We start from the raw sequence: 26,439 nt of genomic DNA on the forward strand, positions 1-26,439 counted from the left end.
ATTCCTACTCCATTCATGTTATTACTGTCATCATACAGTGAGTGACACTGTTGACACCTGCCGCTGAATGCCTACTCTATGTCACAGTTTTCTATTGTTGTTACCAATGTTAAATGCTGAACCTGGGGTTTCTACACCCTAATTGAAATATAGAAACTAGATGAGTGGATTAAAAAACTTGGTCCACATAAATGCTGTTTACAAAAGACTCATCATAGGCAAAGACACCCACAAGCTGAGGTAAAATGATAGAAAATATTTCTTATAAAAGGAGTCCAAAACCAAGCAGAAATAATTATTCTCATATCTGACAGAGCAGATTTCAAGCAAAAATTAATCAAAAGAGACAAAGAAAGAGACAGAAACCACATAAACACATGGAGATTGAACAATACTCTTTTAAATGAAGAATGGATCAAGGAAAAATGAGAGAAGATACCAATAAATTTTTGGAAACATACAGGTATTCAACATATGAAAATCTGGGGAAGAGAATGAAAGCATTTCTTAGAGGAAAATTTGAAAACCTGCATTAAAAAAAAAAAAAGATCCTAAATAAATAAGCTTATATTCTACCTTAAAGTCCTAGGAAATGAAGAACAAAGTAATTCACAAATCAGTACAAGTCACGAAATGATTAAGATCAGAGTTGAAATTGATGAAATCGAGAATAAAAAAATAATACATAGAATCAGTGCAATGAACAGTTGGTTTTTCAAAAAGATGAGATTGATAAATGCTTAGCCAAACTAACAAAAAGAAAAAGGAGAATCAAATAAACAAAATTATAAATAAACAAGGACATATCACCACAGGCACTTCTGAAATCCAGAAGATCATTAGAAACTGTTTTGAAAATTTATATTCCAATAAACTGGAAAATCTAGAAGACATGGTTAAATTTCTAAATATATATGAGTTGCCCAGATTGAGCCAGGAAGACAGAGATAAACTAAAAAGAACAATATAAGGTGATGAAATTGACACAACAATTAAAAATCTTCCAACAAAGAAAAGCCCAGAGCCAGATGGCTTCTCAGTTGAGTTCTACCAGACCTTTTAAGAAGAACTAACTCCAGGATTTCTTAAATTATTTCATGAAATTGAAAGAGGGAAACACTTCCTATTCTAAGAAGCCATTATAACCCTGATACCAAAACCAGACAAAGACATCAAGGAAAGAAGAATACAAACCAATATACCTGATGAACATAGATGCAAAAATATTTTAAATACTAGTAAATCACATTCAAAAGCACATGAAGAACATAATATACTGTGGTCAAGTGGGTTTCATCCCAGGAATGCAAGATTGTTTCAACATACATGAATCAATAAATATAATTCACCACTTAAACATATTAATGACAGCAATCACATGATCAGCGCATTTAGATACAGAAAAAGCCACTGATAAAATCCAGTACACATTCATGTTAAGAACACTGGAGAAGCTAGGGATCAAAGTAACTTACTTCAACATTGTAAAGTTGTAAATGACAAACCCAAAGTCAATTTTATACTGAATGGAGAAAAACTGAAAACAGTTTATAAAATCAGAGAAAAGATGAGGATGTCCACTCTCAACATGTCTATTCAATATCATTCTTGAATTCTAACCTGAACACTCAGGCAAGTGAAGGAAATTAAAAAGAAACAAACAGGAAAAGAAGAAATCAGACAGGCTTTATCCTTTATCTAGAAGACCCAAAGGAATTCCACCAGAAGACTTCTAAAACAAATAAATTCAAAAATGTAGCAGGATACATGATCAATGTATTTTTTCTATACTTCAAAAGTGATTCTTCAGGAAACAAACAGGAAAACCATTCCATTCACAATAACCTTAAAAAGACATACTTGATACTCAATGTAGCCAAGGAAATGAAAGAACTCTACTATGAAAGTTAAGGAACAGTGAAGAAATAAATTTAAGAAGACCTTAGAAGATAGACCTCCTATGGGGCAGAATTAATATTGCCAAAATGGCCATGCTAGCAAAAACAAAATACACATTAAATGCAACCCTCTTCAAAATACTAATGACATTCTTCACAGAACTAGAAAAAAGTTCTAAAATTAATTTGGAAAAATGAGAGACCCAGATTAACCAAAGCAATTCTGAACAAGAAGAACAATGCTGAAGGCATCACATTACCTGATCTTAAATTATACTACAGAGCTTTAGTAACAAAAATAAAAAGGTATTGGAATAAAAATAGAAAAGAAGACCAATGGAAGAGAATAGAATACTCACAGACAAACCCACATATTTATAGTCATCTCATACTGGACAAAGGTGTCAAGAATATATGTTGAAGAAAAGATAGACTTCTTAAAAAATGGTGCTGAAAACCTGAATATTCATATGTAGAAGAATTACTCTACACAAAAACCAAATAAAAATGGATCAAAAAGTTAGGAATTAGAGTAGGAAACTTAGCAAATGCTAGAAGAAAACATAGATCAATACTTCATCATATTGGTGCAGGCATCAACTTCCTTATTAAAACACCTAAAGTCAAGAAATAAAATAAAGAATCAATAATCGGATGCTATCAAATTAAAAAGTTTCTGTACAGCAAATTAAATGATAAAGAAAGGGAAGAGAAAGCTTATGGAGTGGGAAAAAATCTTTGCTGGCTACTCCTCTGACAGGAGATTAATATCTAGAATATATAAAGAACTAAAAAAATCAACACCATGAAACCAAGTAACCCAGTCAATAAATGGGCAAAAGAACTAAACACATTTCTCAAAAGAAGAATACAGATGGTCAAAAAATATATGAAAAAACGTTCAACATTTCTAGCATGCAGAAAAATACAAATCAAACCACAGTAAGATTTAATCTTGATCAAGCCAGAATGGCAATTATAAAGCACACAATAATAATTAACACTGGAGATGTTGTGTACATGCTACACTTGTACATTGTTGGTGGGTCGGCCAACTAGTACTACTATTCTGGAAAGCAGTATGGAGATTGCTTGAAAAAAAAAACTGGGAATGCAATGACCATATGACCCAGCAATCCCACTCCTAAGTATTTATGTAAAAGAACTCAAATAAGCATACTGTAGCTACAGTCACTTCAATGGTTACAGCAGCGCAATCCACAATAACCTAATTTTGGAATCAGCCCAGAAGCCCACAGAATAGATGAATGGATTAAGAAAATGTGGTGTATGTACACAATGGAGTTTTACTCAGCATAAATAAAGAAGAATGAAATTATGGCATTTTCCAGTAAATGGATGGAAATGGAGAACTTCATGCTACATAAAACAAGCTATACTCAGAAAGTCAAGGGATGAATGTTTTCTCTCATATGTGGAAGCTGCAGCAAAATAAGATAAAGAAGTGGGATTTGGACATTAAAACGACAAGAAAAGGATGGGTGGGTTAGAAGGAGGAGATAAAGAGGGAGGGAGAAGGGATGAGAAAGGGAAGGAAAACAATATAATTAATAATAAACTTAAAAAATACCTAGAAATAAAAAAAAAAAAAACCAAGCTGGTAAAGGAGCTCTACAATGAAAATTATAAAACGCTGAAGAAAGCAATTTGAGAATACACTAGAGGATGGAAAGACCTCCATCTTCATGGATTGGCAAAAGTAATATTGTTGAAATGACCATACTACCAAAAGCAATCTATAGATTCAGGGTAATTCCCATCAAAATATCGATACATTCCTTTTCCCCCACACTTTTATTGGTGTGTTATAGTTCTACATATTAATGGGATTTGTTGTTACATATTTGTATATGCACAAAATATAACAACATAATTTGATGAATATCACTCTCCAGCATTTCTTCTTTTCCTCCATGCCTTCCATTTTTGGTCCATTTCCTTTACTGATCTCCCTTTGATTCTTAGGAGATCCACCTCCACCTTTGTTTTCCTTTTTCCTCTCTAACTTTTGACAGAAAAGATATGACCCTTAACCTTCTGAGTTTGACTTATTTCACTTAACATGACAGATTGATGTATTATTTACAGAACTATAAAAAACATTCTAAAATTCATACAGAAGCTCAAATGACCCCAAATAGCCAAGTTAGTCCTGAACAAAAAGGTAATGCTGGAGGCATCACAATGCCTGACTTCAAAACATACCCAAGAACCCCAGTAACTAAACCACTATGGTGTTGACACAAAAACAGACACAGAAGCCAAAGGAATAGAATAGACAATCCACAAATAAACCAACTCACCAAAAGCCATCTGATTTTTTTCACAAAGAAACCAAAAACGTTCTATGGAGAAAAGGCAGCCTCTTCAACAGATGATGCTGGGAAAATTGGATATCCATGTGTGAAAATTAAAATAGATTCCTTTCTATTATATGCACAAAAATCAACTCAAAATTAATCAAAGGCCTTAATGTAAGACTGAACCTTTGAAATTACTAGAAGGGAACAAAGGGGAAACACTTCAGGACATTAGCACAGGCAACAATTTCCGGAATAAGGTTCTTAGAGCTCAGGAAAAAAAGAAAAAAATAACAATAATGATTGTTTCCTTCACTACACAGAAACTTTTAACTTGGTGACATCAATGCTTCCTCTGTAGTGAAGAAAACAATTGTCAGAATGAAGAGATAAGCTATGGGCTTGGAGAAAATCTTTTCCAGCCATTAATCTGATGGAGAATTAGTATCCAGGATATATAAAGAGGTCAAAATATTAACAACAAAAGATTCAACTATCCAACCAGTAAATGGGAAAATGATCTGAAAAGAACCTTCAAAATGAATAATGGCTAATAAATACATGAAAAAAATGTTCAATGACTTTAGCCTTTAAGAAAGTAAATGTGAATCAGAACTTTAATGAGATTATAGCCCTCCTTGTTCATAATGGTTATTATCAACAAAACACAAAATAACAAATGCTGGCAAGGATGTGGTGAGAAAGAATCCTAATACACTGTTGGGTAGACTGTCAATTAGTTGTTCACTATGGAAAAAAGAATGGAGGTTCCTAAAAAAACTAAAAATAGAACTATACCACCATCCAGGTATATATACCTCTTTTGGGTATAAACCTGAAGGAAATGAAGTCAGCAAAGAAAATATACCTGCATGCTCATGTTCATTGTGACACTATACATGATAGCCAAGTCAGGAGATCAGCCTAAGTGCCTATAACCAATGAATGAATAAAGAATATTCATATCAATATGTATATGTGTATATATGTATACTCTCTTTTATTTATTCATATATATTTATATATAATATACTTAAAATATACATTTACATTATATATTTTCTATATTCATATTAAATATTTATATATTTATACATTAATATTTCTTTGTTCATATATATTATTCATGTGTATATATACACATATACATATACTATACTGTAGTATACTACATATGCAATATATATATGTGTGTATGTACACACATACAGAAATGGGGTATTTATTTAGCCATAATGAATAACAAAATCATATAATATGTAGGAAAGTGGATAGAACTGGAGACATCAAGTTGAATGAAATAAATCAAATATAAGAAAGACCAGTATCATGTATTTTCTCTTGTACATGAAAATAAAAGAAGAAGGAAGAGGAGGAAGGGAGGAAGAGGAGGAAGAGGAGAAGAAGACAAAGATTTGAAAGAAGACTAGGAATCATTAGGAAATTGGAAATGGGAAGAGGAAAGATACGAGGGTAGGCAGTGAAAGGCAAGAGAGGGCATTAGGGAGGATGAATATGATCATAGTATAATACAGGCATGTCTGGGAAGTCACAAATGCATTAAATTGTACAATTAATTGAGTTAATGATAGTGATGATGATAATAAAACAAAAAATAAAATTGAGTTCTTAGTTCTCTGGGGCAAAATGTATCATATGTTCCTAATCCTACAGAAGAGTAGAGATATGCTATATTCAAGCACTGGGCCCTTCCCAGAATATTTGGGTAGAATCTTTCTTTTATTATTGGTTTAAACACTAATCAGTGCCTAAGAAAGCTTGCACTGGGATTAGAGGGATTCTAAAATAATGTGGTAAGGAGGGACATGGAAAGATGAAGCTGACCACTTTCCTCATCTCCTATCTTTAGGCGAGGATCTAAACAGAGTGACTCTGATGGCAAGGAATGTACTAATGTAAGGTCAGAGGAAATTCACCTGTGCTGTGGGCATGCAACCTTCCTATATACTTGCCCTGATGGTAGGCATGGTGTGGCCCTCCATTGTATCCCAGCTCATCTCCACAGAGGACTGAGTAAGTAATAAAATACCCAAATCTCTCCTTTAAATTCTTTGAGTTTTTTCTTTGGGATAGATTAAAAAAAAAAAAAAAAAAAAAAAAAAAAAAAAAAAAAAAAAAAAAGGGAGTATGCTTCGAGCCTCTGCAGCCCTGGGGTTGAAGAATTATTACTCTCTTTATTTTGTACACATGAATAGAGATGTAAAGAGAGTGTTATGTTTGGAACTTAAATGTCCCCCAGAGGCCCATATGCTGAAGGCTAGTTCACCAGCCATTGGCACTTTTGGGAAGTAGTGGACTTTTAGCAGGTAGAGCCCAGTGGAAATAAGTCAGTCATTGAGGGTGTGCACTTGGAGGGGATTTGGGACCATGGACCTTTCCTTTACTTCCTGACAACCATGTGGTGAGCAGTTTCCTGTACTGCAGGCTCTTGTGTACTGCCTTGCCACAAGCCCCAAGGCAACAAGGACAAGCAACCATGGCGTGAAACCTCTATAACCATGAGTCATAATAAACTTCTCCTCTTTTTAAGTTGATCATTTCAGATATTTTATCACCACAATGGAAACATAACATGGAAGGGTAGGTAGCATCCATGAATTGAACTTTAAGCAAATAATAAAGCAGAGGATAGAAGTTAGAATTTTTGCTTTCGCGAAGAAATGAAGGAGACTTCACAGAAGATCGGTGCACCTACTAGGTAAAACTAAAAAAGATTTGAAAACTGTAAAAAAGTCTTTAGAGACAGACATTTGTGGACACAATATGGACTAAATATAGTAAAAATCCAAAGACTACAGATCATTTCAGCATATACCCAAGACTTTATGGCACTTTTTACTTTAAAATAATTTCCCAGAATCTGATCTTTAGCAGCTGGGACTACCATTGGGCCAGAGCAGCCAGGCAAATTCTGGAAATTACATGGAGCTAGATTGATGAAATTACAGATTTGAGAGCCACTGTCACATTACAGGTTTTCTCCTGAAATGTTTGCCCAATTTGGAAGCTGTGAAGAACAGGAGGCCAAAACAACTACATCAAACACCTTGGAAAGCAGACTGGATATTCCCTTATTCTCTTGAATGCTGAGCAACCAGATTATTAAAACTTTCCATTGAAATCCCTGAGACCCTGTGTCACAGGCACAGAGACAAATCAGAGGCTGAATGATCTCTGCAACCTGTAACCAAGATGTACTCCAGCTCAGCTCCAGGTTGCATTTGGGTGTTTTGGTAATCAGCATTGTCTCCATTTTCTAGTAGATGAATCTTTTTAGGTCCAGAAAATGTGCCTGGAGTAACTCATTATTTCATATAAAATTTCCAGTATTCAGTAAAATTTGCATGGTATGTAACTAGGGGGAGGGAGGAAGGGAAGGGAAGGGAAATATTGGGAAATGATATTGGATATATTAAATTTTTATATTTTATTCATGTACAAATATGCAACATCGAATCCCACCATTATGTACAATTATGATGCACCAATAAAATGAAAAGATTTACTCCCACTCACAATTTTAGAAGTTTCAGTCAGTGTTTTGTTGACCTAATTGTTTTGGGTGACATAGCATCTCATGGTAGAAGAAAAGGGCACAACAAATTCCTCACCTCATGGCTGGGAAGAGAGTGTTAAGTGGAGGCCAGGATTCTACAATCTCTATCAAGAGCAGCCCCCTAATGACTTAGTGGCTTCCTACTAGCCCCTAACTCCTAAGGGCTCTATCACCTCCCAACAGAACCATGTTGGAGATGAAGCCTTTACCATAAAGTCCTTTTGGGACACTTTAAAGATCCAAACTGTAGCAGCCATCACATTTTTTGAAGAGTCTACAAAGCAGCAATTTTACCAATGATCATTGTGTTTAGAATTAACATACTTAATGTACTTCTATGGAAATACTGTAGAACCAAGATAGCAGCAATTAAAAGAAACAAAATCCACAAATTTTGCAGTCTATCTTGCACCATAGAGAATTATACTCAGTATTTTGTATCATAAATTAGAAAAAAAAGAGACTTGTCAATGCTTCAGTCAAAGAAGAAAGCACCCAGGTTCAGACCATGCACAATATGACTCTTAGTGGCCTAGGAGACTTGGAGTATTGGGCCTATAAATGACAGAAGATATGTGTTTGGCACAGGACAGCAAAAGATGTCTTTGGTGGTTACTTGTGTAGTGACAGAAAGATGGTTGGTTCACAGTCAGGTTGTGGGGCTGTTTTATTTCTCAGCAAAAAAGTACTATGTCTCTTTGATTTTGTAGCATAAAACCACTCCCACTTTCACTTTTGCTTCAAAGAACCATCTTTTAGTGTGGGGATGTCTCCATTAGATATGGTATTTGGCCACTTAGAAATCCACAAAGACTGAACTATGGTTCTTAAAGACCAAACTTGCTCTTTAGCTTTCAAAGCAGAGGTGGCTGCATGATCTTTCCATCAAGAAAAAGAAGGGGCAAAATGTGTGGACACTAAATGCTGAGAAATGGCCATAATAGCCTCTGTTTAGGGCATGATGAAAATGCGGGAGAAAGGGAGGCTTCAAAGAGGTATGAATAAACTTTATGCTCAGGTCTGATATTTATGTATTTGGAAGCAATGTTGAAAGACCACTTCATGGTTTATTCAAAAAACAAAGAACTTTTTAGAGTTTTCCATGTTGCAAAAATGCTGGTATTTGTTGAGAATATAAATAACAAGAAAATGATGTTGTTAACTTTGATATGTCTTACTGCTGGTGGAAAGAAAACACAGCAAACAGTTTTAAGTCATTTGAGAAGTTTATGAAGGACCTATGAGATTGACATGTGATATATAGTTGATATTGACATGTGATATATAGCTAACATTGAGCCAAGGGAGGAGGAAATGTGCAGTGAACTGGACAAAGAAAGAGAAATTACTGCCTCCAGAGGACTACTGATTTGTATTAACCAATCTAACCTAAAGGTAAAAAGATTTTAGTCATATGCATTTCCATTTCATCTCTTTCTATATCTATGCACTTTGACCTTAGGCAAAAGTTATAATGGTATTTCCTTTTATTATTATTATTATTATTTTATTTAGCTTTTAATTTTTTACAGACTGCATTTTGATTCATTGTACACAAATGGGGTACATAATTTCGTTTCTATGGTTGTACACAATGTAGAATCATACCATTTGTGTAATCATACATGTACATAGGGTAATGATGTCTGTCTCATTTCACCATTTTTCATACCCCATCCCTCTCATTTCCTTCTACATATTTTAAAGTTCCCCCATTATTCTCTCACTCCCCACCCCCCTTTCCCATTATATATCATTATCCACTTATCAGGGAAAACATTTGGCCTTTGGTTTTTTGGACTTGGCTTATTTCACTTAGCACGATATTCTCCAATTCCATCCATTTATTTGCAAATGCCATAATATTATTTTTCTTTATGGCTAAATAGTATTCCACTGTGTAAAATTCCACTTGTCTCCACCCTCCCATTCTTATCAAATAATCCTAAATGAATTTCTATCACTGAATTCAGCAAGTAGAAACTATATCATCTTTTACCAAAATACATGCACAATGACATTTTATTGAACCCCACATTGACTTTCCAACATGTGGCTGAGTTTCCCTTCCAATTTAAGTTTATAAAGATGTGTTAAAAAAATATGTATTGAATCAAAGATAGTACAGATGAAAGGAGAATCCACAACTTAGAGCTTTTCATATGTAGTTCTCTCATCCATCTCACAAAAAGCTATGTATTCTGTTCTCTGAATATGCAGGAGACTTTGTAATAACCTATACTTTCCTCTGTGATTGGTTTAATGATCCTCTGTGCCTAATACCTACTTGCCTAGTACAAAACAGTGTCTCAGGCTACACATATGGAAACACTTCAACCGAGAAAAGTTCAACCTCATTCCAGTCCTGTCTTCTGACAGGCTCACTGTCTCTAAGGGGATATATGTGTTGATTTGCAGATGTTTTGAATTATAAGCAATTTATAAAAACACATTATAAAGTATAATTTTAATTAATATGATATTAAAATACATTTTATTTTCAGGACAGATAACTAGAGAAGGAAAAACTGTAGTTGAAGTACTCATGTGGGAAGTAAGTGAAGCTCATCACAATAAAATCTGAGCAGTCTTGGTTTTTAAGATAGACCTCTGAGTCCTTTCTAGCCCATCCACCTCTATTTCCACAGAAATTATAACTTTCTTTTGTAGAACTTTTCATGCTCCAGACACTGGACAATACAATGGCAGTACCTGAGCAGAAGACTCAATAACAAAAGGATACCTGGAAAATCTCCATGTATTTCAAAGTTAAATAATTCACTTTTAATCAAATGTAAGATACTTAATAAGCAAGGAAACATTTGAACTGAATTATAATGAATGTGTAGAATATAAATATTTGTTAGGTACATCTAAAGGACCGCATAGAGGGACGCTTAATGTCACAAGTGTTTATATTGGAAAAATGTTTAAAATCACTGATATAACCTTGAAAATCAGAAGCTAGAATAAGAATAAATCAAATACCAAAGTAATAAGAAAATAAAAACGGTAGGAATTAAAGTAATTACCAACAGAAAAATAAAGCAATGAATTTGAAAGCTGGTTCTTCAAAAATAGCAATGAAACTAACACCTCGTTGGACTGAGAAAGGAAAAAAATAGAGAAGACACAAATTATCAGCATCATAAGAGAAGGCATCACTCTGTTTCACATATTTACCAACAAGATGATAAGAGAATCTTGTAATCTAATTTATGCTAATCTAGTAGACAACTTATATGAATGAAAGATATAATTTCTAGAAAGGTATAATTTTCTAAAACTAGGACAAGAAGGAATAAAAATCATCAGTACCAACAAGGTGGATCAAAATGATACAAAATTTTCTAGTGATTGTCTCCCCACAGACACATCAATTTGATTAGATATTCATGCACCAAACTACTTTCATAAGAGTTAAGGAAGCCAGGAAAGAGAATATATTGCCTGGTAGTGGTATAATAATAAGAAAGGATATATTGGATAAGGCAGGAAGGAAGAGTTTCTCAGGCTCAGAGAAAATTTGCAACCTGTTTAGTTAGCATCAGCACACACATTATGCATGTATGTTAAAATCACACTGAAGCCCATTCATATGCATAATTAATATATTAATAAAATTGTCTTAAAATCCAGGTCAGAAAGACTGAAATAAGTACTTAATGCTTCAGTATTCAGGTGATGTCACACACCATCAAGGACCAAGAACTTCCCTGGAAGCCTGATCTCACTTATTGTCAAAATAAGTGCTAGGAAGTGACCACATACTAACCATTGTGGCCAAAATCTTGGATGGAAAAAAACACATGTTTTAATGAAATGAAATGAACTTTCAAAATCACGGAGAAACAATTCAATATTCTAACAGCAAATTTACAGAGATGGAAGCAATTTTAAAAATCAAACAAACCCTTGAGCTGAAAAATACACTCAGTTAATTTAAAAGCACAAGAAATGGCAGAATATACACAAAAAAGAAAGAATTAGTGAACTCAAAGAGAGATTATTCATAAATACACAAGTGAAGGAAAGAAAGGAATAATAATGAAGAGGAAGCAAGAAAGGAAGAAAGGAAGGGAAATTTGGAACACAAAAGATTAATGATAATTAATGATAATCTTTTGTCTTCAAATAATCTTTTAAGTTTCTCAAGATAGCAAAAGAAAATAAATAACATATAGGGGTGTTTTATGGGAGAAAACTATACAGATACTTGGAAAGAAAGCAACTTACTTTGAATAATCAATGAATTAAGGAAGAAATCACAAAGGAAATTCTTTGTGATTGAATCAAAATCCAGATACAACATACCAAAATGGATGAAACACAGCAAGGTACCAGGATGAAAGATTGTATTAATCAAAAATGCCTATATTAAAAAACCCAGAATGATCATTAATGTGTTACAATTGTGTCTCAAAGGATTTTTAAAAAACGCAAGAACAAGCAAAATCAATAATTAGCAGAAAGAAAGCACAAGAACAAATTAAATCAATAATTAGCAGAAAGAAAGAACAAAGTTAATAAGTCAAGCAGAGACTAAAATACCAACACAATATGGAGTTGGTCTTTATAAATACTTAAAAAATAGACAGTCATACTAACAGTGAGAGAGAGAGAGAGAGAGAGAGAGAGAGAGAGAGAGAGAGAGAGAATAAAAATCAGGAATAAAAGACAGACAACTGAAATACAAAAGATCATGAGAGATTATTATAAAAATTATGTGTTAGCAAATTTAATAACCTAGAAGAAATGGAAAAATTCCACAACACATACACCATATTACCATTGAATCTGGAAGAAATAGAATAATGAAGATACCACACAATGAGTAATGAGTTAATTTATTAATAAAAACCCTCCCATTAAAGAGAAGCCCAGGCACATATGACTTCAATACTAAGTTACCCCCAAATGTTTAAAGAAAAACTAATACTGATGCTATTAAAATCATTCAAAAAACTGTAGAAAGAATTCTTCCAAACTCATTTTCAGAGGTCAGGATTCCCTCATATCAACACCAGTCAAGAATAAAAAAAATAGAGGAAAACTACAGGCCCAACACCTTTCATGATTATAGATATTAAAATCCTCTATGAAATACTAGCAAACCTGATCCAATAGCACATTTCAAAAATTAATACAATAATCAACTGGGATTTATCCTAAAGATGCAAATATGGTTCATCAAACCCAAGGCTGTACACATGATATAACTAACATATCAACAAAATGAAGGACATAAATCATACGATAAAATTACATAATAACAGATGCAGAAAAGGCCTTGAATGAAATTCAGGATCCCTTTATGATAAAAAAAAAATCCTGATTAGGCATCGAAGGAACATGCTTCAACATAATAAAAAGCATTCATAATATGCCAACAGGTAAAATGTTACTGAATAGGAGAGCTCAAAATATTTCTCCTAACAAAACAATGATGTCCACTTTCATTACTGTTAGTCAACTTAGTACTGAAATTCTAACTGGGGCAACCAGGAAAGAGAAAACAATAAAGGGAATCCAAATCAGAAAAGAGAATGTCAAATTGTCTGTTTGCAGATCATAGCTGTGAAAAATACTTAGGAATAAATTTAACTAGAGAAGCAAAATTTCTATAATAAAAACTATACCGATGATATTCTTCACAGATTCACACATACACACAAAAAAGTCTTAAAATGTGCATAGAGTAGCAAAAACCTTGAATAGGCAAAGCCATTTGAGCCAAAAGGGCAAAACAGAACTCATTACTGTACAACTTCTAAATGTACTATTAAGCTGCAGTAATCAAAATAGCATGGCGTTGTCATAAAAACAGAAACACAGAACAATAGAATAGAATACAAAGCCCAGAAGAAAATTCACACACCTGTAGTCAACTAACTTTGGATAAATGTGCTAAGAACATGCATTGGAGGTAGCATGGTCTCTTCAATAAACAGTAATGGGAATTCCAAATATCCTCATTCAAAAGAATAAAACTAGATCCTTATCTTTCACCAGATACAAAAATCTTCTCAAAGTGGATAAGACAAATGCAAGATATAAAACTAGAAATTACTACAAAAATTAGGAGAATTCTTCAAGACACTGAAAATGGTCAAGAATGTTTTGGACATGACATTAGGAAAAAAAAAAAAAAACAAGAAAAAACCCAGAAAACAAAAACAGAAATTGATGCATGAGAGTTACAAAGAAGCTAAAAGTTTTCCACACAGCAAATGAAACACTCCACAGGGTAAAGATACAATCTACATAAGGAAAGAAAATATTTGTAAAATACACATATTACTAGGGGTAAATATCCAGAACATATTTTTAAAATATCTAAAATGAGATACCAAAGAAACCAAATGACCTGATTAAAAATGTGTGGTATATCCAAACTGATATTTATCAAAAAACACACAGTGGACAACCAGGCATATGAAAATATGGTCAACATCACTAATCTTCAAGAAAAAGCAAACCAAACCATAATGTGATATTGCCTCACTCTCATGAGAATGGTTATTAACAGAAGTCCAAAAACTAACAAGTGTCAGGATGTGGACAATAAAGAAAATGTAGTACATTTGTACTATAGAATATTATTTAGCACTAGAAAGCATGAAATCCTACCATTTGCAAAAATCATGGATGTAACTGGACTTCCTGGTTAATGAAACGGGACAAGTACAGAAGGATGAGTATCATGCCAGCTCACTGATATGTGCACCATCCAAAAGTTGCTCTCATTAACTTGCGAGTAGAAAGTGGTTAGAAGAAGCTGGAGAGAGAAGGGGTGGTGGGGGTAAGTGCTGGGGAAAGCAGTTCTGTTGTGCTGTGTGCAGTAGGCTGACTAGATAATGTTAGTGCGCTGTATGTTTCAAAAAGCTGGGAGTATGGATTTTGAAAGTTTCCACCACAAAGAATTATAAATATTTGAGGAGACAGATATGTTTAGTCTGATTTAAGCAAAATGCAATGTATAAATGTAGAACAAATCACATGGTACCCCATAATTATGTATACATTTTGTATTTTAGTATATCTGTTAAAAATCACTATCATACCAATGTATAAACAGATTGAATCATTATTTAAAACCTCCCCATAAAAACATCTCCAGGTTCAGAAGCCTTCCATGGTGAATTATACCTCATATTTAAGAAAAGACAATTATATGACTTTTAGGTTTTATTTTGCTTTTGAAAAAGAAATGGAAGCACTTTATAATCTATTTTAGGAGGTCAATTGTTATAATGTCAAAATTGAGGCATTAGAAGAAAGTAAATAAACTGCAAAGCAATATTTCTCATGAATATAGACACGAGAATCTTCAGCAAAACACAGCAAGACACACTTAACAATGCATAAACAGCATAATACACCACGACCAAATGGGGTTTACCAAGGAATGCAATGTTAATTATTTTTAAAAAACCAATAAAATTAATTCACCATATTAATAGAATAAGTGAGAGAAAAATGTGTGATTGTTTCAATAGCTGAAGAGAAAACATTTGGCAAATTTCAATATCCCTTTATAATAAAAATTCTCAGGAAAGTAGAAATAAAATGAATCTCATTACGCTGTAACAACACAGGCTCTTAAAAGTTCCATTCTTTGTGTTGTATGCCTCATATAAGGCAAGAAAAAGAAGTAAAAGGCATGTATCTTATAAAATAAGAATATTGTGGTGTTCTCAGATAGTATGATTGTATATGTGAAAATAGGAATCTGCAAAAATCTGCTAGCACTCATAATGCTGTAAGATACAAGGTCAATATAGAAATTAAGCAATCATCTTGTGTGGCAACAAAAATCAGAAAGATTAATGATTTTCTTTAAAAAGAACTACATTGATGGTATATAATAGAAGACAAACTCACATAAATACAATTATCTCTTATTGGACAAAGGTGCCAGAAATATTTACTGAAGAAAAGATAGCCTATTCAACAAAGGGTGCTGGGAAGATTGGAAAGCCACATGTAAAAAAATGAAATTAAATCTCAATCTCTCACCCTGCTGGAAACTCAACTCAAAGTGGATCAAAAACTTGGCACTAGAACAGAGACCCTGTGACTTTTAGAATAAAAAGTAGGCCCAAATCTTTACCATTGGGCCTAAGATCTGATCTTCTTAACAAGACTCCTAAAGCACAAGAAATGATTTTGAGAATCAATAAGTGGGATAGATTCAAATGAAAAAGTTTCTTCTCAGCAAAGGAAACAATCAGTAATATGAAGAGAGAGTCTACAGAGTGGGAGAAAATCTTTACCACATGCACTTCAGATAGAGGACTAATCTCCAGGATATATAAAGAACTCAAAAAACTTAACACCAAAACAAACAAACAAACAAACAAACAAAAACAACAAATAACCCAATCAGTAATTGGGCTAAAGATCTGAACTGACATTTCACAGAAGAAGAAATACAATTGATCAACAAATCTATGAAAAAATGTTCAACATCTCTAGCAATTAGAGAAATGCAAATCAAAACTAAGATACCATCTCACTCCAGTCAAAATGGCAATTATCAAGAATACAAATAACAATAAATGTTGGTGAGGATGTGGGGGAAGATGTCCACTCATAAATTTCTGGTGGGAATGCAAGTTGGTATATTCATTATGGAAAAAAGTATGAGATTGATCAGAAAACTTGGAAATGAATGACCATTTGACCCAGCTATCCCACTCCTTGGTTTATACCCAAAGGACTTAAAATCAGCATACAACAATGACATAGCCACATGGATGTTTATAGCAGCTCAACCAACAATAGCTAAACTATGAAAACAAACTTGATGCCCTTCAACAGATAAATGGATAAAGAAAATGTGGTTATATGTATATATATATATATATGCATATGATGGAATATTACTCAGTCTTAAAGAAGAATGAAATTCTGGCATTTGCAGGTAAATGGATAAAGTTGGAGAATAACATGCTAACTAAAATAAGCCAATCCCAAAAAACCAAAGGCTGAATGTTTTCTCTGATATGCAGATGTGAATACATAGTAAGGCAGGAGGAGGGACTAGGGGAGAATAGAGTTATTTTAGATTAGGTAGAGGGGAGTGAAAGGAGGGGAGGGGGCATGATGTAAGAAGGATAGTATAATGAAATAGACATTATTACCATATGTACATATATGACTGCATGACTGATATGATTCTAAAACATGTACAATCAGAAAAATGAGAAATTATATTCTATTTATGTATATCAAAGTGAATAAATGTATCCTATTGTCATGGGTAACTAGAACAAATTTTTAAAAAATTTAAAAAGAACTATAGCAGAACACTTCATGTTATTTCAAGATCTGCTATAAATCTACCATAATAAAACAGTGTGGTATTGACCTAAGGATAGACATATGGGTCACTGAAACCTAACAGGAGCCTAGAATCAAACTCACATATTTGCCTCCCTTCCTGAGTGAACAATAAGAATGACCAATGGACACATGAAAGGTACCCCAAACCATTAGTAACAAGTGGAAGACAAGTTAGATCTAGAGTGAATTAAACTCATTCACCAGAATTTCTAAAAACGTAAATGGCAAGTGTTAGGAATTGTAGTCATGGGAATGATAGAATTAACTTTAAAAACCTCTAGCAGTCACTTAAAAAAACTATACATATATATATATATATTTTCTAACAACATGATGTGACAATTTCTATAATATTCCAAAGCAGTGTAAAATTATGTGCTCAGGGAGACATAGACATGAATGTTCTGAATGTTTTTATTTATAATAAGAAAACTAGAATGTCACCCATCTGTTCAGTAACAGGTGAATGGAGAAACAAATTGAGATCTACTCATATGATGAAAAGTTAATCTGCACTAAAAGGAATAAAATATCTTAAAATAAATTTTATTGGGTATATTTAATGTATGTAACATGATGTTAGGGTAAATTTTATATAATATATATATATATATATATATATACACAAACATATATCTTTACAATGGTGAAGCAAAATATCATAACCAACAAACCACATACCTGAATTTTGCTTTTCATTTTTTTGATCTTTGTCAAGAGCAGCTAAAGTCTATGCTCATAGCATGAATCCCTCAAATGGCACACTTTTATTATCTACAGTCCTCACACTGGTGTTATAGCTTTAGACTTGTTCATATTATGTGTCTGGTCATTTGCATACTCTTACCCACATTTCAACATTCTCCCCATCTTCCCACCTCTAGCAACTATATTGGTCCTTATCTATGTATATTTGATTTTTTGTAGATTCCACACTTAGAGAGATCATACAATATTTTTATTTCCATATCTGGCTTATTTCATTTAGAATAATGTCCTTGAGGCTCATCCATGATGTGACAACTAGCAATACTTGATTCACCCTTTTTTTAGGGCTGAATAATATATGAAGAATAAAATATTGACACATGCAACGACAGATGAATCTTAGAACATATCATGTTGAGAAACAGACACTAGGGGTACCTATTGTTTAGTTCTACTTATATGAAATTTTACGATAGGTAAAGTTAGTCTATAATAACAGAAATCCAGTAAGTATTATGTTGGATGTTGGAGCTAACAGAGAGGGGAATTAGTTGTAAAATGGCATGAAGAAGACTTTTGATAATAGAAATGTTCTATGACTTTCTTGTAGCATTTACAATGTGTCAATTCTACTTAAACTGTATGCTTACGATGAACTTAATGTATTGTTTTGTAATTATATCTAATAAAATTGATTTGTCAAATTAATAAATTATATGCACACAAAGTAATGCCACTTACAGTCACATCAAAATCTTCAAGTATGTAGGAGTAAATCAAAGGAAAATATATAAGACAATCACTACTGAGGGAAATTAAGAAAATGAAAAACAGTAGACATAAACTCCTGAATTGGAAGATTCAGATTACTAAGTTGTTAAAACTATCCCCAGACTGAGTTGGGAAGTAGTTAACATTTTTGAACAGAGTCCCAGTAAAAAGTTACATTTTTGGAGGGAAATTATCAAACTTATTCTAAAGAGCATTTGAAAGGTCAAGAATATCCAAACATTTCTAATGAACAGGAACAAAAAGTAGATGACTTATGAGGTAATTGTTTAATTATTATAAAGTTACAGTGACTAAGATGGAATGGTTTGGGCACAAGGAGAGACCCGTAATGTTATCACATAGAATACAGAGCGTTGGAATCTGACCCACAGGTGTATGGACATCAAATCTATGAGTGTGGATTCACTGCATTTCATATAAGGGAAAAATAGTCTTTTAAATTAATGGGTTAATTGTAAGTTATGTGGACAAAGTTAAGAGGCTTAATTCACACCACAATCAATTCTAATACGGATGCAGCTATAAATATGAAAAGAAGAAAAAATAAATTGGAAAATAAAGCATATTTTCATGATTTCATATTGGTGAATATTTTCCAAAGAATTCATATAGATATCTGACTGTGGTGGATTAAAGCAATGCCAGATAATAATAAGGATCACAGCATCTATTTATCAAAAGACATCATTAAGGAGTGCAAAACCCCATATGCGGGCAGAAAAAATTGTAACACAGATGTCTGACAACTAATGCATGACTTTAGGTTGTGTTTTACATATAAAGATCCCTGTAAATTTATAAGGAAAGACAGCTCGGGAGAAAATTTGGTCAAAGTGTACAAAATTGTTGTTATGTAGGATGGATAATTCCAGAGACAGACTGCACATCAGGACTGTAGTTAATAACATTGCACTGCAGACTGAAATTTGCTTACAGAGTAGATTTTAGGAGTTGTTACCATACAGACACACAGATGCACACCCACAAGCTAACAATGAGGTGATAGATGTAGGTTGCTTAATTGTAGCATTCATTTCTTTATGTACAGATGTATAAAAACATCAGATTGTATTCTTTAAATATGTACAAAAACAACAAAAGAAACCAAACCAAAATAAAACAAAACTGCACATGAAACTAATGTGTATTCTGAAAACATAGGACAATGTTTCATATATAGCAATTAAATTAAAATACTTAAATGCCTGTCCAAATTCCATCTTTCTAAATTGATATTCTATTGTTTACTATATAAGTGTATTAAATTCTACTTCCATGATTGTGAATTAAGAAAAGAAAAATGGGCGAAAGAGACCAGGCATTTCACAAGAAAAATTCAATATTACCAATAAATAAATAAAATGAGTGCCCTTAGGCATTAGGGATACACAAATTAAAACTAGGAAACAGTACAAATCTATACTACCAGCTGGTCAAAATGAAAAAAAAAACACTGGCAATATTAAGTGTGGGTGTGCAGTAACTGGAGTTCTCAGGTTTACTGAGAGTGCATATTTGCAGAGCTCTCATTTGGTAGTATTTACAGTTTAATATAATCAGATCTTGTGACCCAGAAATAATATTATGTACACACCAGATCTGTATCCTCATGTTCATCAGAAAACATGTAAAGAATGTCCCCAACAGCATTACTTGTAATAGCTTCTAACTGGAAATGGCTGAGGGGAGAATGGACAGATATACCATGGCATTGTTACATAATGGAATATTATATAGTGATGATAATGAATGAAGTACAGCAAACTTGAATAATATAGATATTTTCACACTTACACAATGTTGAACAAACAAAATAAGGAACAAAGCATCACACACTATATGGTTACATAGATGTAGGCCAAATAATGTGTAGTTTTGGAAGGCAGGGAACTGGTTAACCTCGCCTGAAAGGAGGCACAAAGTTATCTTCTTGTTGTTAATATTCTATTTCTGGATTTCTGTGTTGTTTACATGTATTCACTTCATGAAAATTCCTGGAGCTTGAGACTTTGAGCTCTTACACATTTCATACTTCAATAAAAATTTAAACTAAAGATTCGAAGTCTGGCCATCTGATATCAAAGATCAAGCCCTCTGGGCTTATGCTAGATTATCTCAGTAATATAAACTTAATAAGAGTTTATTGGCCACAATGTTGTTTATAGATAAAAATTATAAAATTTGAATCTAGGAGAAATTAACAGAATTCTAAAAGCACTGGAATACTATAATTATTATTATAATAATATTATAATATATTATATATAAATACATATAATATAAATATGGTATAAGCTGAATATATATAATTATATATATAATTACATTATATATAATCTATAAGTATATATATCTGCTTATTTGTTGCATTTGCCCAAAATAGAAAAATTAATAAGAATTTGAAAGTTATGATTTTTATTAAGAAATGTGTAATGTGGAGACTTCTGTTATAATATTATATAGATGTTGTAGGTGTATATATACAGTTTTGTATCTAAAAACAATTTCAATTCTAAAATCCATTATGTCCCTTTACATTTCTGTTTTACGAAGCCATCCCTGCTCACTTCTGATTAGATTAGCTACCTTCCTACTGTGTTCCTACAAAGCCTTTACTTTCTTAATTATCATATATTTCATAGTTCATCAGTGTAACTGGTTAGTCATCCACCTCTCCCACTGTGCTGTGTCACTGAGAGGTACGTTCATGCTGTAGCACTGGTGCCTATTAAAGTAAGACAGAGAATGATCACTGCCAGCAGTGCAGTGCACGAGGTACTCTAGGGAACCCTCCAGTATGCAAAGAAAATACTCCACAGAACATCATCATCAGGTCATGAGACCAGCTTGGCCTTGATGAGATATAAGCCTGTGGGGAAAAACTGGGTGGCTCTAGGATGAATTTTGAGGGAAGCCCTTCTGAGGATGCTGTGCCTTGGATCTGTATTGAGGGGTGATGTCGGAGCTCTAATGGATACACCCATTAAATCTGTGCCACAGAAAGGGTCAAGGGTGATCTGGCAGGCTGCTGTGGTCACCTGAACTACTGAAAGTAAAGGCTCTTGTATCATTTTCCAGGGTTGGAGAGTTTTTGATGCTCTGGCAGCATAATACCAAGGTTGAAATTTCACAAGAAGGTGGGGCAAACTCATCTGAACTAAGTGTTTTAATATGTGAACATGTGTTTTGATAAACCAACCCTATAAATTGTTCTGAGGAAAAATTAAGCTTCTTTGAATTAGTACGATTTCTTCTCAACCTGATGAGAAAATCATTTCCTGATCTTGCTGATGCAGAGACAAAAATGGAATCAGAACACCAATTTTACATTTCATTTTGAGAATTTACCTCCTGAAAGCTAGCACAGCTTTGCAAACAGGAAACCATCATGGGCATATAGTCAAAACCCAAGGAACTGGACATTCCTAGACAAGGGAGTAAGGAGTAAGGGAGTGAAGAGCAGAACCTCTTGCTCTTGCTGGGAGGGTTGGAATTTTCCAAAGAGGGACAGAGGCTTCAGAACAGAGCCATGGAAATAGAGAAGAGACTGAGAAGTGAGGAACACTGTTGAAGCAGGCAGGACCAACACCTGCAACCAGAAGAGCAGGATTTCCAGGGAGGTGGCTAGATCACTCCCATTTCAGGAGCTCAGACACTGGCAACCTGAACTCATGTAGATTTCATGTAGGGCCTGAGAGAACCACAAGGGGAAAATTCACCATGAACTGTCACGAGCACAGGGTTCTTCTAAGCAGCAGATACTTGGCGTGTGAGGGAATAAGTGTGTGTGCTCACAGGTAAGGGAAAATTGGACCAGGAGAGGCTCATCCTGAAGTCTCTAAACTGAATCCCTGTTCTGCCAACAGTGCTAACATCAATTCATCTATGACCTTCTACATCTGGTAGAGATTTTTTTTTTTTATCTGCACAATGGGATCAGAAGACCATCAATCCAAGTGGTAGGAAGAGAAAAACACCTGCAGAAGACAAAGTTCTGCTAAGAACCCAGCGCTGGGGAAACATTATAGTGAGGCAAAAAACGTCTGAGCTGTGGGTTTGTGAGGAAGAAAGAGAATCTCAATGACCGACTCAGACTGCAGGTGCAGGGTTTCTGTGGTATAATTACAGTTCATGTTGTGGGGGTGCTTTCTTTATAGGCACCAAGGTTTACATCTGTCCTCATCATGTACACAAGCACGCATACCCGCACCACCATGACCGTCCTCACCATCAATCCAGCAGCCTGGCTCAGTGATTTCCATGGACTCTTGTCTAAGCAGTTGACTTCCAGTGGGCAGGCATGCTTCTGCTCACACTTTTACCTTCAAAATTCCTTCACCCATTACCTTCTTTCTGTATCTTTCTGTTTCCCTTTGTCAGTCTTTCCCCCCCTTCTCCCTCATCTTTCTCTCTCTGCTTCTCTCTCCGTGTATTTCTCTTTCTCTGTTTCTCGCTCCCACTTTTCTCTTTCTGTACTTCATTCTCTCTAAGGCCTTTCTATCTCCTCCTTACCTTCCTCCCTCCCTCTTTGTCTCTGTCCCTCTGTATTGTAGACACAAACACACCAGTTCACTAGCTGAAAGGGCAGAAACACCAATATGGAGGGTAAGTATACTGTAGAGTACAGAAGGAACAGATAAGAGACCCAGCCTGAGGCCATCCTTCAGCCTCTAACGGTTATGGGAAACCTGGGAAGTGAGATTTTAGGTATCATTGTGGAAGTCTAAAACGTAGTTTCTGGTCCCTCTGGGAATAGATTTTATATCTTTGCCACATCCCACTGCTGTATTTGAATAACTGACATCCCACAGAAGAAAAATCAGCATTCACTGTCACTTGGGATCATATTAGGTCTAAATGAAATGATCTATAAAGAGGCATTATTTTTAGGATCCCAGGGACCATTTCCCAGAACTTTGGAACTGATCCAGCATCTCCCTGGTTTTAAAAAGGGGGGTACGCTTACCTTGAGCACCTGCTATGACAGTTAGGAGGAGAAAAGCAAGTCCCTGGAGAAGGCAGTGTCCCTGCATGGTCCTTCTGCTCCTTGTGTCCTCTGGTCACAGCGTTGGCTTCCCCAGACAATCTGGGGAGCCCTCCCAGCCCTTCCTGTGGTTCCGACAGCAGGAAGGGGATTATATAGTGCCATCCACTGACATGGTCATTTCCTGGGAGCCAATAGAAACTCTGTTTAACATCTTCCCTGCCCTCAGAGACTGTAGGTAAAGGAAACTATCTGAAGTGAAACATCAATTAGCTGCTGAATCTCAATTATCTCCTTATATAAAGTAAGAATATTTTTGATATTGGATTTTGTCTGTTCTCAAGGCTAATACAGAAAAGCAATGTTTTACCTCAGGGGTTTGGGTGAACGGCAGGTTCCACCCAGTTGCTGAAATTGGTCAGGTGCAAGGCTTTGGGTCAGTTCCATTACCCAGTGGAACCAAGAAAAGATGACCTTTGTTGAATGACACCTAGGATTCCAGTGTCACAGGACCAGCATGCAGTAACTGCAAAGAATCAAGATGTCCCAAACAGTATGATGAAAAAGGAAGCAGAGTTGTGAGTGAATTTAGAAAGATGAAAAGACTGGGAAATGAACAAAAGTGAGTTGGACATCACATGGATATGAGTGTTGACCTAAAGGCCAAACCTTTGTCCCCTTTCATTTCTAGGTCATAAGTGAAGCCTGTCCAAAACTCCACTGATGACAGTCTAAATTTACAAGGACTGTCTTCCTCTCCTTTGGTCGTACCTCAGACAATTTTACTGATTTGACGTGGAAATAAATTGTACTTCCCTGGGACATGGTGGGATCACAGATTAGTAATGAGTTACAAGGTCACTTCCCATTTTACAATTCAGCTCTCCTCCCCTTGACACTCCAGTCCTTATGGGATTGATTGGGTGCCCACCTGCTCCTGGGTCCTCCTTTTTCAGCATTTCTTTCTATATCTTCTCTTCTTCCCTTCATTCTCATATAAAGTGGTTAGTTCACTTTCACATTCTCTTCTGACCTCTGAACAATCTCTAAACAGTGTGGCATACCTCCCGAGGTGTTGTCTCCTTGCTGGATCAGTTACTGATACAGGGATATTAAAACATCCCACTTCAGAGAGTAGCTTTGTCTATTTCTCTCTTTGCTTATATATCATCCAGGCTTCATGGAATTTGATGCTCTTCCATTATTTGTAGGTGTATATGTGGTGGTTTTGTTTTCCTCTCAAACTTTTTATTTTATATCGTGAAATGTCCTTCTTTATTTATTATCATATCCTTTGTATTAGAAGCTACTTTTTCTTATATGAATACAGTTATACCAATTTTATTACAAGGAATTTTTCATGTTAGATCTCTTTCTATCCTTTTCTTTCACATTTTTTGGTGACTATATTTACAATTCATTTCTTGTAGAAAACATAGTTGCATACTGCTTTTATAGATTTTTACAAATTTTAGGTATTTGCAGAACTGGAGATGAACCACATACCCTTCATCCAATTCCACCCAAAAGTTACACGTTGCAAAATAATGTATGGTATCAAAACAAGGAACTTGCCACTGTCACCAGCAATGCGTGGAAGATCTGACTTTTTGCATCCACTCTTACATTTAGTAGTTAGTATTTTTCATTTTATCTATTCTAATAGGTCATAGTGATATTGTATCATGGTTTTAAATTGTTTCTTTAATGACTAGTTTTGCTGAACATTTTTCACATGCTTATTTGACATTCATGTATTCTCTCTATTGAATTGTTTGTTGATATCTATTGCCAATTTTCTAATTGGATTTTTTTGTGTTGAATTTTGAGAAATTTTTATATATTCTAATTATAACTTGTTTATCAGATTTTTGTTTTGCAAATATTTCTCTCCATCTGAGGCTTGGCTTTCCATCTTCTCTACATGGAATTTTATTGAAAATGAGTTTTTTATTATGATTAAGTCTAATTTATCAGTTTTTACTTTTATAGGCCATGATTTTGGTATCATCTAATAGTTCTTTGCCCAGCCCTATATCCAAAGATTTTCTCTTAAATTATATTTTAAAATTTTTGTGGATTTACACTTTATACTTAAACACAGGATACATTTTCAGTTAATTTTTGTATAGGGAGTGAAAGTCAGGGCACGGTTCAGGTTTTTCTTTGCTGATGGATGCCTAATTGCATCACCACCACTTGTTGAAAGGCTACCTTTTCTCCACTGAATTGCTTTTGTACCTTTGTAAAAACTCAGTTGACCGTTTAAATCTGTTTCTGTGTTCTCTTTCTGTTCTGTCAAAGTACACATCAGGCCCTTCACTTACTCGAGCTGTAAATGATAATGCATGAAATGAATCCTCCAAAGTTGTTATTTTCTCTCCATTTATAGATATTCTCATTCATTTTCTTTTTGCATAAATCTTAAAGTAAGCATATTTATATGTACAAAACTTTTTGACAGATTCTAGACAGAAATTGATTTAAATCTAATGATTTTCTAGTCTGTGAATAAGGTATGTCTCTCAATTTGTCTTTTTAAATTTATTTTGTATCTTTTTAAATATCTGCATACAAATCTTGGATATATCTTTTCAAATGTATACATAAATATGTGTTTTTCAGTTATTGCAAATGACATTTTTATTATACTTCTAAGTTTTATTTTTCTTTAATGCTAGTAGGTAAAAATTCTATTTATTTGTTCACTGTGGGAAACCACATAAAATGTATTATCTAAACATGATTTTTAACTGTACAGTCTTTAAGCTTAATCCATGTGGTAGCTCATACAAGATGTCCTTCCTTATA

General features: G+C 34.2%; 1 protein-coding gene across 1 annotated transcript in view; it reads right to left on the reverse strand.

The window, feature by feature from the left end:
• Positions 1-23,746, reverse strand: part of LOC306661051 (antigen WC1.1-like) — a gene marked incomplete at its 3' end in the record, with an annotated part of 301,199 nt that extends 277,453 nt beyond the window's left edge. Inside the window, 1 exon segment of the mRNA XM_079139880.1 lies at positions 23,611-23,746. Within this exon segment, the coding sequence (XP_078996006.1) occupies positions 23,611-23,677 (67 nt within the window). The 5' untranslated portion in view covers positions 23,678-23,746.
• Positions 23,747-26,439: the final 2,693 nt, after the last annotated feature.

Source organism: Sciurus vulgaris (genome assembly GCF_902686455.1).
Source record: "Sciurus vulgaris genome assembly, chromosome: 5".
NCBI lineage: Eukaryota > Metazoa > Chordata > Mammalia > Rodentia > Sciuridae > Sciurus > Sciurus vulgaris.